The 19158-nt window shown below is 46.0% G+C and overlaps 1 protein-coding gene across 2 annotated transcripts in view; it reads right to left on the bottom strand.

Moving 5' to 3' along the window:
- LOC135397211 (alpha-glucosidase-like) overlaps nt 1-19158 on the bottom strand; it is a 124003-nt gene that overhangs the window by 16572 nt on the left and 88273 nt on the right. For both annotated transcript variants that reach the window (XM_064628625.1, XM_064628626.1), the window contains one exon: nt 267-620. In XM_064628625.1, coding sequence (XP_064484695.1) covers nt 267-610 — 344 coding nt within the window. In that variant the 5' untranslated portion in view covers nt 611-620. The remainder of the gene's footprint in view (nt 1-266; nt 621-19158) is intronic.

The following is a 19158-nucleotide window of genomic DNA, read 5'->3' as shown; positions in this document are numbered from 1 at the left end:
AAATTGCAGTAAAGGTATTTTCGTTAAAAAGGCTGTCAATTATTGGACCTATAGGGCTCCAGCGGGACCGCAAAAAAATTTGCTGTAGTGGTATTTTCGTTAAAAAGGTGTTCGCTATAAAGGAGTTTGACTGTATAACAAACAAATATAAACATTCGTGCACACCAAACCAACTATCGATCCCCCCCCCCCCCGAGACAAACATAAAGGGCATACACCCTCCGCGATACCTTACACCAAGTATCTCTCTCCCAGAAAGAACTCACCCGCTCTTTCTATTGGGACTCCTGTCCAAGTTGGGACTATCCAAGAGAGCAGTTGTACTTCCGGGGTCTATGAGATCTCCGGTGTCTTGCGATACCACCTTAGCCGGGTCGAACATCCGATGGCTTCCGTAGGGTGCGCGCTCGGAGGGAAATATGGTTCCGGCAACCACATCCGGCGTCTTGGCTACGTTGCTGAGAACAAAGAGATCGCCGTTCGTGGCGCTGCCAGCCGAGCTCTGGCGTTGAGAGTAGCGCTTCGACTTCGGATGGTAACCTATCTGGAAGATGACGTTCTGAGGAAACATGTTTGGCCGATGATCCTGTTCCTCTTCATCCGGGTCCATTATACGGCATCTGTAAACACGGAACATATTTCGTTTAGGCTCCTACGTCCCGCAACGGTTATCACGGAACAACGTGTTTTCATGACACTTGTTCATCACACTCCAGCTGATAATCGCCGCACAGAACTCGTGGAGCATGCGATAAAAAACCAGCACACATTCAATTTCGACAATGTCACCACTCTGGCACGTGTGACAAAGATGGGGAGTGCGAAGATTCCTTGAGTCATGGCACATACACCATGAGAAGAATTCCTGTAACAACCACAAGGGGCCACTGCCAGATTTATATAAGACCTAAGGACTCGCGCGCTGTTGTTTCTTTGCTGATGATGAGGTCTGCATAGACGTCGAAACGTCCAGACAAATTTTGTTACTTTGTTTGTTATGTAAGCCAGTGCTATCCTTCATTTTATCACACTTGTGCCCGTTACTCGAAAAAAATTAATTGATTACCGTTACCGCTACTTCTATGCAAAATGTAATTGATTACCGTTACCAATTACTCGACTCCAAATGTAATTGAGTAACGAGTAGAAAAGTAACGCGTTACTCCTGCCGTTACTCTGCATTCGCGCGAATTATACCAGTCTTTTGTGTGCCTCAGAAAAGAAAGACAAAAAGAAGAAAAAAGTTCAACTGCTGAAATAACCCGAAAAACAAGAACGCGTAGGACAGGTAGATTTGTACGTCTACTGTATTTATCGCCCGGGATGACGTTGACCCGATTGTGGAAGAACATAACGTGGAGCTTCCCCATGACTCACTAAACCCCCAAAAGCTTCAGGTACCACCACACTGGTGTAGGAAGAGATTAGGGAGAGGGACCATGAAATGTCATAACTTTATTTACAATGACCTCCGCTTGCTACAGTATAGAACGGGACAACAAAGGCTGCCGGCACGAGGTGCTTGACGTTGGGCAGAACACCTGAAAGATAAGTTAATCTCTGCCGGAGAAGTAATCAATTACTCAGTAATCGATTACTCCGAAAGTAAGTGATTACTCGAAAAATTACTTTGACAGTAAAGTAACTGATTACCCGAAAACTTACTCAAAAAGTAATTGATTACAAGTAACGCGTTACGCACAAGTCTGGCTTGAATGAATTCCTGTATGAATTCATTAATGAATACATTCAGGGTGGCAAACGAAAGCTAAAACAACGTGCATGATTTCTTACGACACTTCTTGAAATTTGAAATTCCAGAAAAGAAATTTCAGCCGGGACTGAAAACGACTTTTACCGAACACAGTAACGTTACGTCGTTCGCTAAAACGTTCGAAAAGTGATACGTAATGTAGCCTAATGACGTGCTGTTTGTTTTCCCGCCAAGCACAGGAGCGCTACAGTGAAGCGTACGCAACATCCACGTTCTCACTCCATCCGGTCTTGATAGCAGAATGTCTGTGAGCAGGGAGAGTCAAGTCCGAATGGAAATGTAGCACAATAAAAAAACCAACACGTATGTATTAAAATTTGGAAGGTTCAGTGTTGTTGCCTTTTTTTCTATTGTGCTTTATCGGGTCTTGCAGAGATACTGTCTCATACATATAATAAACTTTTAAAAAATTAAAAAACGAGGCACCCGGGGTTTTGCCGTGCCAAGCATCCAGCATCTCATCCCAGTGGATAGTTTCGCATCCACGCTGCTGATTACGGAAGGGATACGATGCAGATATGTACGCGTTTATTGAATATAGTATTCAGATCAAGATGCAGTAGGATCAAGATGACGGATATATCTCGAAGGAAACGCAATTCCTTCGACCTGCACAACAGTGCCACGGAGAGGTTGTAAGAGAGAGAGAAAGAGAGACAGCAACGCCTGGTTGAAATGGATCGACCAGAATGTCCCATTGAATTTGTTCCGTTGCCTAAACTCTCTCCCCCTCCTTTTTTTTCTAGCCTCCTAGTATAATAGCTTCTTTGAATGCCCTCCGTTGTCGCGCGTTGCCTAATTCAATCGTACGTCACATCGTACGAAGCGATTTTTTCGATTTTTTATTACGGTGGCAGGTCGATCGCCCGCGTTGGCAGGTGCTGGCGGCACGAGAACCGCGGACAGGGTGGGTTGCACAGAAGACTCCGTTTGCCTTTTTGGGGAGTGCACAGAGGAAGACAAAGTTTTCGCCCATGCTATGGTTGTTCCCACCCAATAGACGATTTTCAAAAGATGCGCGCGCCACCAAGCGCGCGGCGCAAAGCAGCATGGGAACTTTGAGGGACACTGCTCCGACGTCTGCTTCGGTTATGGTTTACCCGGCTGACGCTGTTGCTGCGCACACCTGGAATGTTGTTGTTCTTCTTCTACCTCCGCCCCTGGCCCTCGCGTGATGCTCTAAGGCGCTCTAAGTTCCCATGAGCCCTTGCGTGCCACAGGTGGCGCTGCATTTAAAAAAAAAAAAAAAGGTTTATATAAAGGCAAGTTTTCGCTTGTCCCATCCTACAGTTGGCAATACAAGGTTTATTCTGGAACAGAAATTTGCGGGTGTTTCAAGGACTTCTTTGAGGTTCAGTCGTAATTTTGCCTGGGATGTAAAGCACAGTTTACGGACAGGACTTCAATATCTTACAGAAATATTAACAAGCAACGGGTATCACAAGACAATCTTTCACTGTTTACAAGCAGAAGGCACAATCGGAAGCTGTCTAGGCTTCCCAGCGCCCTTATTCCGCTTAACCCTTAACCCCTTAACCTTAACCCCTTAACTTCTTAGCCCCCCTCACCCCCCTCCATTGGCGGAGTAGGGACAAAAAATTTGCTCCAAGGAGCAATACTTTTTGACCCAGCGATTACCTGAGCGGAACACGATCGAGAAGAAGAGGCATGCGCGCGATAAATGAGGCCGTGATGTTCCAGCCTTCATTTCTTTTTCTTTTTACTCGTGTGTGTGCGCGTCTCTTGAACGGTGTAAACACTGCGCGTCCCGCTGTGTGTGATTATATTGTGCGATTTCGAACGAAGCGTTTTGCTGAACCCCACGTTGCCGAAGCAAACCTGAGAAAGCAGGCTGGTCACGCGCCATTGCGCGCACAGCGCGCATCGTACGCTGAATGCGAGAATTCCATTGAGAAGGCAAACCCATGCCACCCCGCCACGCGGAGCATGCACGAAACACCAACCGGTACGGGGCCAAAATTGCTCTCCCGACGGAATTCGCTGTTAGAGATCATACGATATAGGAAGGAAGGCTAATGAACGCAACAGATGGCGCTGTTCGTTTCTCGCTCTACTGGTCTCCGCCACTGGTTACTATGGCATCGAGGTTTTAAAACTATAGGCAACGAGATTTGGCCGAGGCAGACCACACTTAGGGACGACACAAACATGTAAGCCTCATACGCCCGGAATCATCGAATGCAACAACTCAGGGAAAAGAGGCGCTGACGCCAGGAATCGAACCTCAGACTCAGAAGACCCAGGTTCGATTCCTGGCGTCAGCGCCTCTTTTTCCTGAGTTGTTGCATTTTAAAACTATAGGGTTCTGACCCAAGCTAGATACGCCGAGTTTGCGATGCAGCTCCACGAGAGCAATAAAAAGAGGTTCAAAATCGAGGGTTGTCGAGGACCGCGGAAAATTTCAGGGTTTTCCCGGCCCTGAAGACAGCAGCATTTTCCGAGGGTTTCAAGGACCAGTGAGAAACATGCCACGCGTACAAAGTGTCCTGTCTCCTGTGGCACACTGCCAGTGTACTGGAAGGAGTCAGAGCTAGGCCTTTCTCCATTTCGTGCCATGGGCGTTACAATATATGTATGTTTTCCCTGTAAGCCGCCAGGGTTTCCTCGCGCTCGCGCTACAGCTACTGAGGGAGTCTTTCACTGCACTATTAAACAGTTGGCCGCGTCGACCAGTTAAGTAGAACTCATGTGCGGCAAAAATATGTCCGAAACCGCGTACGTTAACCAAACACCCATCCGCAATATGCGATATGCTACAGTTATGCCATGTCCCGTAGGCTCATAGCAGACGCGATCTGTGGCGAGCATCGTATTTCAGTCTTCCACCAGGGGTCTCTGTGACGGCCGTGCCTCGTCAACAGCCATCAACACGTTGTCAACACGCGTAGGAACATATCAAGCATTCTTCGAAATGGGGTGCCCTGCTTGTATCGGCAGAACGCTCGCTACGGACTATATTACAAAGGTTCTGCGAGTCGGACATTCAGGAGTCCTTAACTTCTTCCTTTGACAAACAAGCCCCTTCCTGCGGTGCCGATGACAGCTATCAATGGTATCGTTGCGCTGCATTTTCGCGGTAATTTAATAAATCATAGTTTAAAAACGACAGTAATGCGGCTGACGTTAGTAGACAGGTTCAAGATTTAACATTGCTGATCATAAAACTGAACGCGGAGACAAACAATTTCTATTGAAGCCTGGATACCCCTTGCATAATACTCGGCAATCGATGTAAAATAATGATAAATGCATCATTGTATCTCGTTATTGTATACCCACTAGTTTTGTATTTAAGCCCGTACAGCCCGTATTTATTTATTTCTTAATTTTCTTTATTTTTATTTCTTATTCCTTCCTATTTCTTTCTTTCTTTAATTCTTTTCTTTTCTATTTATTTATTTCTTATTTCTTTATTTACATTTCTATATTCTATCTTTATTTCTATTTTCTTTCTTTCTTTCTTTATTTATTTCCGGAATAGCAAGCCGACGTCCCGTTTGGCTGACCTGTCCTCCGTTTTTTTTTCTTTTCGTCTAATAAATATATCCCCCCCCCCCCCCCCGTACAGCAAGTAAACTTCTGTTAGCTGAGAGTCAGCAGTCTGCCATTTCTTTTTATCATTATGTTCTGCTAACTACTACTCCCCATTTCGACGCTCGACGTAAAACAAAAAACGCGCATAATGTTTACACAAAGATACAAAGTTACTCCCAGCGCCGACACCTAAGGATATTCTAAAAGAAAAGGCAAACAAAACAAGATACAGAGTGCGGCCAAATGCGTAATACATAATCCAGCATCCAGCTGCTGTCCTTGAGCCAAATGCGCCGCTATCCTTTCCGTTTTACATAATGTATGGCTGCATCATTATGACACCATCGCTTCCAATCGCAAGTCCAAAGGGAACACTGCATTCATTATTTAGCTCCTGCCTTAAAGTCGGCTTTGGCTCGACTTCATTAATGATGCAGTGAAGCACGCTTGCCGGTTAGCACAAAGCAGACGGTAGACGCCAGAATTAGAAGGCAAAAAGAGCAAGGAAAAAGCACTCTCAGACAAAAAAGAAGCGCTCGCATATATTGACGCACGTGAATAGATGCGCTACTAGCGCACTAAAATACTGCAACTCACGAAAGATACCCGGTAGATATAGAAGAATTGTACTAGCAGACGACACGGAAGCAGACGATAATCGTGATGTCTATGACGCGAGGCATTTTCGCTCGCCGTGAGTTCATCGGTAGCGTGTTAGACGCCGGTTTGCGATGACGTTCTGTGTTTGTTAAGTTAATGTTCAACGGTTACTATTGAGGAGGAATGGCGTGACTTGCTTGGCCACGGTTGATTGAACTGGATTGGAAGTGGATTTCGCTGGATTCCTGTGAGTTGAATTTTGTAACGGACAATTAGTGAACGGGGCAAGAGTACTTACCAGAGGCTAGTGAACAGTGCTAGGCAAAGTGTAATGACTAGCCACAATACATATGAACGCAAGCGTTATGTATGTGACCTGTGTTTGCGACTGAAAATTCCAATAGACAGCCTAATAAATCGCACATGTAGTATTTCAAACGGGTTACTTTACGCCGTTTGCCGCAGGCATACTTCAGTATAACGGTAGATTACGAATAGCTAAGTTAGTACTCTCAATCACTACTAATAACTGACAACTTTCTCTCTATTCTTTTTCACCCTCTGTTCATATGTTATTCATACTAAAACAAAGTTAAACAAGTGACGCAACAACAAAACAAAAACAGACGTTTACATTCAACGAGTAACGTAGTATATTTAATTTCCGAGTCACAGCTCCATACCGTGGCCTTCGATTGCAACCGATAACCCTAAACATTCGTTCGAAATATTCCAGCCCAATGCCTGTCATTTCTTGCAGCCACGGGGAAGCACTCTGTTTAGATTAGATTCCACCCTCCTTCGTGCACTCAAACTGTCTGCTCTTTCTCGCAAAAAACATTCCGAGCTGTCGCGGCCACCACTCGCCGTTCTTTCTTTTGAAACCGAAACTGAAAGTAAAGCAATTAAAAAAAAAACGCAGTAGCAGACGGATTAAGCCGCTCAACTCCAGCCGCGTTAAAACACCGTTTATTTATTCATGTCGTCGATGTTTTCTTTTTATCCGCGACTAAACGTTCAAGACCACTTTCGAACCTGCACACGGTTAATTTTCTTAGTCAAAATGGCAGACGATGGCGTCGTTGATGATAACGGATGACTTCTGTTACAATAAAAGACAATCGTGACTTTATCTGGCGTGTGTTCAATACCAGACGATGTTGAAAGAAAGAGAAGCATGTTTAGCAGACGACGTCGGATTATCGTGTGGCTTCGTTGTAACAGACGACATTTTAATTGGTCCACGGGGAGTCGGGTGGGACACGATGGATTGCTACAGCGAGAACAACGTGGGCTGGGAGTTTTAGGACCGAGGATACCCGAATAGTAACAGTAAGTTTCGCTTAACTGGCAGACCGGAAAAGAGTGTGCTAGCTCTAGAATTTTTTTTTTTTTTTTTTTGCAGACGACATTTCTGTAACAGATGGCTCTGAACAGCCAGAAGATTTATTGCAAGATGTTATACTGGATGGTTTATAATAAAAAGTACCGAAATGATAGTTTTTTTTTCTTTAGTACTCGAACAATAACTTTGCTAGAATAAAATGTCTCATAATAAATGGCATATCAAGGAAATCAGAAACGCAGACGAAAGCACTAACGCCCGCTGCTTTTCTATAATCGCTCGGGGGTTGTTGGCCTCACGCTATGTGTAGATCTAAGTTCTTTTTTTTTTTTTCGCTATACCATCATTAACAGCACGCTGTCATGCTTGACAGAACGCGAGGTAACACGGTTTATCTTACAGCCCAATGCACACGCATAAGCCCAGTTAACTGTGACACTCGAACGGAGTGTGAGAGCACGCATGATTTAGCAGACGACACTTTCATAGCAGACACCTTTGCCTCAGCAGACTATCTTTGTTATAGCCAGGCGTAATGAGATACCTAAACACATTTATGACACCATATTTGCTTGCCTTACCTCACCAACAGCATGATTGAAATAATTCACGCAGACGACAGCATAACGTGCGACACAACGCGACGTGACATGGCTCATGTGATAGCAGACGACGTGTGCACGGCCACCGCGTCGTCTGCGTGTGTGATAGGATAGCAGACGATGGCGCGTACAGGGCCGGCCGCAAAGCAGCGAACCCGCATTAAAAGCTTAACGCGCCGCTCATGCGGCAGAGCGCTATCGACCCGCTAGCGTCTTATCTGCATCCTTGCATCGACGCTAACAGCGTTCAAAAATGATCCCAAATGGTCTCCGGGGTATTGTACGCGCGGCCTTCCGCCGACTGCGAAAAGATAGATGGAAGCCTTAATTAGGGAAGTTTTGCATACAGCGAAGGAAGGAAAGTTTTCGCGAGTTGTGGATAACGCCTTCGCAGGTATCCTTTGCGGGGCTATATGTTTTACGTGCCATTACGTACTATCTATGAGATGGTATACGGTCAAGTTCAGTTTGGTCTGGCTTCACTTATTAGTGTCCCGCTCCTATCCGGAGAAGAAATATGGGGAAAGATGTCGCTACGCGCAATTCTTCGTTCATTTACACGGCTTCAGTTTCCGTATCCGGACAAAAATTTCCCGGAACCGCCGACGAAAAGACTCAACAACAGCCTTCAGTTACCCGGTACAGCTCCCGTCAAAGTTAATAATGATACTGGGGAAAAAATGTGGTCTCCTTCTCGAGCTTCATTACAGCAACCCTTGTACCAATGTACCCATGTACAGCTCGCGTCAAAGTTAACTTTAACACCGCTCCAGCTGCGAAGAGGAAAGACAGCCACACCCTGCAGCGCCTATAGTAGAAGACAGCGTTTTCGTAACGATAGTCACCCCTCTAACTGGAATGATATATGACCCAAAACATCCTCCGCCGTTATTTCTTCTAAGCACCAGCAGGGACCGCAGGCCGGCATGACGCTCCACTTAACTCCGATGCGAGCTGTACGACACAATGAACAGGTCAGTGCGCTGCAGATGCTCCACTGAGTGATGAGAACTGTTCAATTCGGCGTTTTGTAATGCGAAAAACTAAGATCGATAGCACAGCTCTGTCAATAGACCTCCCCCTGTTTGTAAACAAATGACAGCGCCACCAATTTGGTAGACTTGAACTACGCCTCACCTCACTTCCAACACGGTCGATCAACATCACCACGCAGCACCACTGCCCGGACTGTATCGCATCTCTACATCGGGTCTTCCAAAGAGCTTGTTCCGCTATCCGTGTATTCACACTTGCGACATTCCCCCGAAAACCGAAGAGCTGTCGCGTGAGTTGTCACGTGAGCTGACACGCTCAACGTCGTGTCTTCACGTACACTGCTAACCGTGGGAAATATCCTGCTACACAGCCACAAGATATTCCGTAGCAGACGACAGGAAAACACGCTGACGGTGTCGTCTGCTAAGTGTCGTCTGCTAAATGCGCAGTACGCCGCTCCCGATATCCCGCACCGTGTGAATGCTCCACATAACACGAGACGGAACTTGGGCTCTGTAAGCAGTGTTTTCGCTTTTTCTTCCAATAGAATATTCCGTAAGGACGTCACTCGTGTGAATACACGGTATCGCTGTGAACAGAACCCGAAGCTTGCCTTCCGTTGTACCATATGATCCTGTTTGGAGTCCAGCAGGGAGGCGTAAGCGGTACTTGCAAGACGGTACAACACCATATCCTGCGCGTCACAAGGCATTCGTGAAAAACATGTACTGCGGTTTCTTCCTTTCCGCATCGCGCGCAGGTGGACGTTCGAGAAACTCCACAATGGCTGAGAAGATCTCGCGTTGGAAGCGCCCCCAAGCAGTACGTCATCGTAGATCTTGAACAGAACTTGGTGGCTACAGAGGCGCGACGGCGCCCCAACGGAATCCAACGCGGGGTTCATCTTGGATGTGAGCCATAACAGGCGCCTCTGATATTTTGGTTGGAGGTGTTTCTCTAGTATCGACGTTTTCTAGCCGTTATATCGTCGAGTAGTGATCCAGGACAACAGCGTAGTGAGCAGTCGGCGTTTTAGCAGTGATGTTGAAGGAAGTTTGAGGTAAGACACCTCTGCTGAGGGAGCGCATACAGTACAACATAAGTCCGCCGCATGATCAGGCACATTCGCGATACGTAACACGTGTCGCAGCGTTGTGGTTTTCGCTACGGTATCTACTTCGGGGCAGGTCCCATCCACCCCGTGAAATTGGGCAATGAAGATATTGACTTGCGATGTAGTGTGCCTTACCACTCCAGGAGGACAAGGCCAGTATTTAATGACAGTGAACGGGTGCTAACTCGAGAAATGAGGAAAATGTATTTATAGTGCACGGCTGATATTTACAGGATGCAGAGAGACTACTTACAAGATATCTACGAGTGTGGTGTGTATTGTCATCAAGCAGGAGAGCCACCTATGGAGGTAGTCGTCTTTGGACAGACACTAACTTCATGTTTACAACCACGACAATCCTACAAGCTAGACAACAACACTCTTTAGGAGAGTTAAGAGGGGGTTACTGTGTATTGGCATCAAAATGGAATGCCGACCACAGGTGCCGGTGTTATAGGCGATGCTGCCACGACGACTGTTTGATAGGCCTCCCGTAGGAGCCGGGTTATGTATTGGCACAGAGGCGGAAGTCCAGCCACATGGACGGGCTCCCATATAACTGTCTCAACAAACACATGTATTGGCATAGAAGAGGGAATGCGCCGGAAATGGAAAAATCAGCTGAAAACGTCTTAGATCGTCAAAACAGTGCTAAATAGCGTTTTTAGAGCGATTGGCGACGTGGAGAATACGAATATTCAAGGAACTTCATCCAGGAAGTTTGATTGTAGATAGCCATTTGTGTGTTCCTAAGTGATCTGGAGTAGCCGGCTCTCGTAAAGAGTGCCTATTTCTCCATTTTTTTTTTCTTTTCTAGTCAACTCAACTCAACTCAGGAAGTCCAGTCACATGGACTGGCTCCCATATAACTGTCTCAACAAACTAGGACTAAAACTAGAGCTAGTGCGATACAAACTCCTGCCTGTGAAATCACATCACTTTAGGGATTGCTGGTCGTGCTTGTCGTCGCCATGCAACAGACCAAGACTGTGGAGAGAGGTGCCTACGGTATAAAGGCACGAAGGAAAGTAACGCCTAGTAGTGGGCGACGTACCTTCCAGAGCACAGACGAAATTAGCCAGCATCTTCCGAACTCCACAGCACCAAGGACTGCTCTCTCCCTGTGTAGGACTCTGCGCATACCCGATCGAACGAGGCTTAGAACGTCCGACAGCCCCCGAGCGCGACCACTGTGTACCGCTATGCAGCGCGCTATCCACACTTGGTAGTTTATGTCTACGGTTAAAAGAATAATCTGCCGTCTACACGACACGCAGTGTCTTCTGCTGTTTTTCCCCACAAATAAAACTTGCGCCAACGCTGCATAATCGACAACCTTCGTCAGGTGTATGGATAACAAACCAAAGTGCGACACGAAACACCACTAAGGGCTCGGGAGGTCATTAAGATCATCGCCATACAATTATAACGGTGTGAGCAAGAATGAAGTCAAATTATAGTAAGTTGATAAGCAAATGTATTTAAAAAGTAGTAAAAGTAGCAGTAGTAGTAGTAGTAAAAGTAGTAAAATAATAGTAAAATGGTGCGGCCGTACTAGAAGTATTGAGAGATGGTAGTTTATCTCTAAAGCTAAAAAAATAAACTGCCGTCTATCCAGGATAGGAACGGGTGCTTGAAAGAGCGTCTGAATGGTGCTCCAGCGATCCTGTGGAACTCCATACAGCTCCTCAATCCTGTGCCACAAAACGTCAGGAACGAGACACCCGTGAAAAGCGTGCTGCGCAGTTTCATGGCCAGAGCGGAAACGACAGGGAGGAGAGGTGAGACCACAGCGATACAAACGACCCCTGAGTGGCAGGACATCGCGCGCAAGTCCCCATTGCACACTTGCACGACGACAGTCCAACCATCCTGCTGTTGCGTAGCGCCACGCCATCTGACGATCTGACGTGAAACAAACAGCCCCGGTGCACCAGTAGGTGCCGGAAGTGAGCCCAGCAGGGACACATAGAACCGCCTCACTGACCATGTAGAAAGATCAGCGTCCACGTGGCTCTCGCGGAGGCGACGGACTGATGACACGTACTCTTTTAAGTGGGGAGCCGTAAAATCTGAGCGCGGTCTGTTCTGTAAAAAGGAACAAAAGAAACGAATCTCCGGGTCAAGAAGGTAGTGCAAAACGTCGTGCTCAGGATGGTTAGGCTGACTGGGGGCGTAAAAAATTGCCCTTATATACTTAAAGCAAGACATTTCACATTTACATGTGGCACTCGCAAGCCACCAACCTCCCGCGACTGGTACAGACGCGCGAGTGACACCCATTCCACACTGTGACCCCATACGAACTGAAAAGCTACACAGCTCACAGTAAAAAAGATCTGGCAACAAACTCAACAGACTGTGTGAGGGATTTTTGTTGTTGTTGTTGTTGACTGATTAGATAAGTCACAGAATTAGTGAGCCCGTCTTCCTTATCGTTTTAGCCTACCATTATCCTAAATTTACTGATTCGCTTTATTTCCCCCAACAAAGTCAACTGCTGAGGCCAGTTCTAAAACTCTGCCCCAAATTGCTTTTGCACTTGAGTGTAACGGTGTATCGTGTGCTTCAGAAAGGTGCCAACAGTCCTGTGCTTTACAATGGACTCACCCCAAATTTGCGATAGATCCCCTCCCTGGTGTTACGGCGTTAGCATATTCTGAATTCATTAAGCTAATCTGGTAATTTAAATTTAATAATACCCTTTACTACCCTCAACCCTTCACACCGTGCGAAGACCTTTTCTTTTTTTTTTTTTTTTTTTTGCTCCTAACCTTAGCCGCTCCGTCCCAAGCCAAGTTCGTACGTAGTAGCTGATTATATTTCTCATTCGTTCTTTACCGCAGCAGTCACCACCATTTCGCCAGCTCCTTACACGACACGCAGTGTCTTCTGCTGTTTTTCCCCACAAATAAAACTTCCGCCATTGCGCCATTTATCATCGCATTGCCAACTGCATAATCGACAACCTTCGTCAGGTGTATGGATAACAAACCAAAGTGCGACACGAAACACCACTAAGGGCTCGGGAGGTCATTAAGTTCATCGCCATACAATTATAACGGTGTGAGCAAGAATGAAGTCAAATTATAGTAAGTTGATAAGCAGATGTATTTAAAAAGTAGTCAAAGTAGCAGTAGTAGTAGTAAAAGTAGTAGTAAAATTATAGTAAAATGGTGCGGCCGTACTAGAAGTATTGAGAGGTGGTAGTTTATCTCTAAAGCTAAAAAAATAAACTGCCGTCTATCCAGGATAGGAACGGGTGCTTGAAAGAGCGTCTGAATGGTGCTCCAGCGAACCTGTGGAACTCCATACAGCTCCTCAATCCTGTGCCACAAAACGTCAGCAACGAGACACTCGTGAAAAGCGTGCAGCGCAGTTTCATCGCCAGAGCGGAAAGGACAAGCGCGGCGAGATGAGACCATAGCGACACAAACGATCCCTGAGTGGCAGGACATCCTGTGGAAGTCTCCATTGCACATTGCACGACGACAGTGCAACCATCCTGCTGTTGCGTAGCGCCACGCCATCTGACGATCTTACGTGAAACAAACAGCCCCGGTGCACCAGTAGGTGCCGGAAGTGAGCCCAGCAGGGACACATAGAACCGCCTCACTGACCATGTAGATAGATCAGCGTCCACGTGGCTCTCGCGGAGGCGACGGACTGATGACACGAGCTCTTTTAAGTGGGGAGCCGTAAAATCTGAGCGCGGTCTGTTCTGTAAAAAGAAACAAAAGAAACGAATCTCCGGGTCAAGAAGGTAGTGCAAAATGTCGTGCTCAGGATGGTTAGGCTGACTGGGGGCGTAAAAAATTGCCTTTATACTTAAAGCAAGACATTTCACATCTACTTGTGGCACTCGCAAGCCACCAACCTCCCGGGACTGGTACAGACGCGCGAGTGACACCCATTCCACACTGTGACCCTATACGAACTGAAAAGCTACACGGCTCACAGTAAAAAAGATCTGGCAACAAACTCAACAGAGTGTGTGGGGGATATTTTTTTTTGGTTGTTGTTGTTGTTGACTTCTTAGATAAGCCACAGAATTAGTGAGCCCATCTTCCTTATCGGTTTACCCTACCATTATCCTAAATTTACTGATTCGCTTTATTTTCCCCAACAAAGTCAACTGCTGAGGCCAGTTCTAAAACTCTGCCCCAAATTGCTTTTGCACTTGAGTGTAACGCTGTATCGTGTGCTTCAGAAAAGCGCCAACACTCCTGTGCTTTACAATGGACTCACCCCAAATTTGCGATAGATCCCCTCCCTGTGTTACGGTGCTAGCATATTCTGAATTCATTAAGCTAATGTGGTAATTTAAATTTAATAATAACCTTTACTACCCTGAACCCTTCACACCGTGCGAAGACCTTTTTTTTTTTTTTCTTTTTTTTTTTTTTGCTCCTAATCTTAGCCGCTCCGTCCCAAGCCAAGTTCGTACGTAGTAGCTGATTATATTTCTCATTCGTTCTTTACCGCAGCAGTCACCACCATTTCGCCAGCTCCTTACACGACACGCAGTCTCTTCTGCTGTTTTTCCCCACAAATAAAACTTGCGCCATTGCGCCGTTTATCATCGCATTGCCAACTGCATAATCGACAACCTTCGTCAGGTGTATGGATAACAAACCAAAGTGCGACACGAAACACCACTAAGGGCTCGGGAGGTCATTAAGTTCATCGCCATGCAATTATAACGGTGTGAGCAGGAATGAAGTCAAATTATAGTAAGTTGATAAGCAAATGTATTTAAAAAGTAGTAAAAGTAGCAGTAGTAGTAGTAAAAGTAGTAAAATTATAGTAAAATGGTGCGGCCGTACTAGAAGTATTGAGAGATGGTAGTTTATCTCTAAAGCTAAAAAAATAAACTGCCGTCTATCCAGGATAGGAACGGGTGCTTGAAAGAGCGTCTGAATGGTGCTCCAGCGATCCTGTGGAACTCCATACAGCTCCTCAATCCTGTGCCACAAAACGTCAGGAACGAGACACTCGTGAAAAGTGTGCTGCGCAGTTTCATGGCCAGAGCGGAAACGACAGGGAGGAGAGGTGAGACCACAGAGATACAAACGATCCCTGAGTGGCAGGACATCCTGCGCAAGTCTCCATTGCACACTTGCACGAGGACAGTCCAACCATCCTGCTACAGCGCCACGCCATGTGACGCGAAACTGACAGTCCCGGTGCACCAGTACACTCTAAAAAAAAAAAGGAGTAAAACGCGGAGTAATTGCAGCTTCTACTCAACTGGTCTGCAATTATTCCCCATTTTAGTCCCCCAGACGTTTAGCCCCGACATTTACTCCCCAGGACTGCAAATTGTCCGTGTCCTCCCAATCTGCCGAATCCCAACTCGCCGAATGCTTTGAAGGCCGGGAGACAGCCGTAATCCCTTGACCTGCAAATGTGCTGGTTCGACTGGCCGAATGACCGACATGTCCCTTCCCAATTCGCCGAATTTACCTTAACCACCGTGACTTAGTGGCTAAGACCATCGCCTTCCACATCGAAACTGGGAGGTGACCCGACTGCGCTGTCTAGATATTTTCTCTGGGTTCTCCTCAGATGTTGGTAATGTTTCCTATGAAGGTGGCCCAGGGCGCACTGTCCTCCCAGCAGGGCCGGTGAGAGAAATTACAGACCCCGGGGATGCGAGACTACGGAGTCCTGTCCGTACCCCCTCCTCACGTCCCCTGGTGTTTGCAGCTGTCGGGCATTGGGTCGGGCATTGGGTCGGGCAGACCCGTGATGAGGCCCGGGGCTCCATTCCCCCCCCCCCCCCCCCACTCTCGCCGATCCTACATCCCAGTGTAACTTGTCTTCCGCCGCACCGGCAGGCGGAACGCTATGTAACTAACACGCCGTCAATCAACCAATTCGATTGTTCGTGGGACGTTCTGTCCTTCCTACGTTCATCTCTCCATGGGGCTTTCCATTGCCTTGACAAGTATTACGCTTTCGCTGTAATTGGTTAATAAGCGATTATAGGGGTTTCAAAATCATCCTCATAGCCAGCCACAACGTTACTACTGTAGGACCTCTCACGATATAGTGACGCAGAGCATACGGCTTCTATAGGTTCAGGTAGGGTTGCCACCTTTCGCAGTGAAAAATACCGGCTGAGGGAGAGGAGGTGGAATAGAGGGAAAGGGGAAATGCTCGCGGGAAAGGGTAGTGAGTGAGGGGTGGAAGAGCACACACAAAAAACCACAGAGAGAGCTGAAGATAATAGGAGGAAACGTGTTCCTGTGTGTAATAATAACAATAATAACAGTAATAATAATAATAATGAGTAACTAAGGAAACAACTGGTGACTGCGTGGAGTTGGGTCGGTGCTCCAGATTTATTCAAGCTGTAGTGCAATGTTGAAGGGAAAAGCCCGCCCTATGAAAGGTTTTAGAGCCGCAAATACCGGCAAAAGGCTGCCGGTATCACCCTCCTACCGGCAACCGGCAGAGCGATCAAATAACCGGCCGTGCCGGTATAATACCGGCCTGGTGGCAACCCTAGGTTCAGGAGCGAAATAAAATACCTTTAAAACATCTAAATGAAAAGCGCAGAAAATTTAACGGACTGAAATGTCTCGAAGAGATATTTTTCTTACTCTAAATGAACAAATTACTAAACAGCACACATATTGTTAATGAAATAATGTCGAGAAGACATGCGAGCTGTTGCCAAGGGTTCAATACGAAAAACCCGGAGAGCAGGATACATAGAAAGACCACACACAAGAGAAGTTTGATCCAGAGATGTCCCCCTTTGTTACTGTGGCCATGGATAAATTTATCGTCTCCCTATTAAACTCTTCAGCTGTGGTATATTATCTGCATGTGCTGCTACGTTCCTATATAGTCGGGGGTTTTCGTCATAAATATTGCTAATGGTACTGCGATTGGTGGGTGTCATCTTTCAACATAATTTCTAGTTTTCCACCCACTGTTCACTAAGCGATTCAATGATTCTCGCACGTTTCCTATCTACAGTTAATTTGCCACCATACCGAACTCGCCGCTTTCCCGTCAAAGATAATCCGCTTAACGGCATTCGGCGAACTGGGATTCGGCATATTGGGCTGTGACCCAAATTGTCATTGAACTTCGCGAATGGTCTCCTGAATGGTCTCCATGCAACAGTCTACGTAAAGTATGTGTCTTGGTCAATTTGAAGGGCGTAAGGCTATATAACTCAGTCAATATAGCAATTTTTCAGTCACACAGAGTAACAAACAGTTAGCGCACCTTTCTTCGCAAACTGTACCCTATGTATAGCGCAAGATTTTATATCACTCGATATATCACGGTTGACGGTTTGCTTCAAAGTATTTTCATGCATGCACACGAATTATGTACCTGGGACTCTTACAACAGTGCATGAAATGCAGTCTCCGCTCTGTGACATTCATTTACTCCCGAAAGGGACTATTTTTTGTGGCAATGCATTTAGTCCCCAAAATGAGTAAAAATACTCCTTTTTTTTTTTTTTCTTAGAGTGTAGGTGCCGGAAGTAAGCCCACCAGGGACACATGGAACCGCTTCACTGACCAGGTAGAAAGATCAGCGTCCATGTAGCTCTCGCGGAGGCGACGGACTGATGACACGTACTCTTTTAAGTGGGGAAATGTAAACTCTGAGCGCGGTCTGTTCTGTAACAAGGAACAAAAGAAACGAAAAGGAACGAAGAAACGAAGGTAGTGCAAAACGTCCTGCGCAGGATGGTTAGACTGACTGACGGCATCAAAAAAAATAAAATAAAAAATACTTAGAGCGGGACTTATTTAGATACTTTTACATGTGGCACTCGCAAGCCACCAATTCGCCGCGACTGGTACAGACGCGCGCGTGACAACTGTTACCCCATATTTTATTTATTTTTATTTTTATTTCAACTATATACTGCTGGCCCGAAGTGCCTATGCAGGGGTGAATACAGGACAGAGATCAGGGCGTACAGAAGCGACATTCCTGCGGTACTCACATGCTATAGCCGTAACTTGCTCTAATTAGGTGCACTGGCATTCCACTGCTAATGAGAAAGCACTGTCGGAGCAAAAGGCTCCAGATGGTAATCGGTTCCACTCTTCAATGGTCCGAGGAAAAAAAAGAATACTTGAATCTGTTAGTACGCGCAAATATGGGTGTTATGGCATGTCCATGAGAATGTCTGTTCTTGTATTTAACGTAATTCCTCGGATTTAAACCTATGCGATGAAAATAAAGAGAATACATAAACCTCAATCGAGCTTGTCTACGACGTTGCTGTAGCGGTAGAAGGTCTGCCTTATAGTCACCAGCTCGGTCACTCAAGCAAGTCTGTCAACCGGTTATAAATAAAGTGCAATCCTAATTTCTGGATTTTCTCAATTTTCTCAATGACAACTTTCGTATGGGGATCCAATACAAGTATACAACACTAGCGTAGTCAAGGGAGGGAAGGATCACTGTTTTAAATGCTATTAGTTTCACAGTCACGTTCGTGTTTTTGAGACGTCTTCTAAGGACACCCAGTTTTCGACGAGCTGACGAACATATCTTCTATGTGCTCTGTCCATTTCAAGTCGCTTGTTACTGTAACGCCAAGATATCTGTAATAATTCACTTGGAAGATTATACTGTTGTTAATAGCGTACTCGTACCTTAGGGGTTGTTTTTTGGTTGTAATAGTCATAAAGACAGTTTTCCCCAAATTAATAACCATGTCCCATGTATCACACCAAGTTTTCAGTTTAGACAACGCAGAGTTTAAAAGTTTTTGATCGTGACTTCAAGATACTGGGGAATACACTACACAATCGTCTGCAAACATGCGAACTAACACATCGGTACTCAAGAACTCCGCTAAGTCATTTATACAGTGAACACCCGTTATTATGACCATGGTCGTTTCCGAAAATTTTGGTCATAATGCGGAATTGTCATATTAACGAGAGGGATTTGCAGAGCTTTCACTGCATTGTTCCCCAAGTGTATGGTCGTAAAGCGGGTATGTCAGATTATCGGGGGTCATATTAACGAGGGTTCACTGTATAGACTAAAAACAGGAGCGGACCTAATACCGACCACTCTGGAATCCCGGACGTGACATTCAAGTGTCTAGATCGATTGCTTCCAATTACTACATATTGCTCGCGCTGCATTTAAATGTGATTGGATCCACGTTAATAAGTTA

This window comes from Ornithodoros turicata, chromosome 6, assembly GCF_037126465.1.
Source record: "Ornithodoros turicata isolate Travis chromosome 6, ASM3712646v1, whole genome shotgun sequence".
In the NCBI taxonomy this organism is placed as follows: Eukaryota; Metazoa; Arthropoda; class Arachnida; order Ixodida; family Argasidae; genus Ornithodoros; species Ornithodoros turicata.
This window is presented reverse-complemented; position numbering and strand designations above follow the sequence as displayed.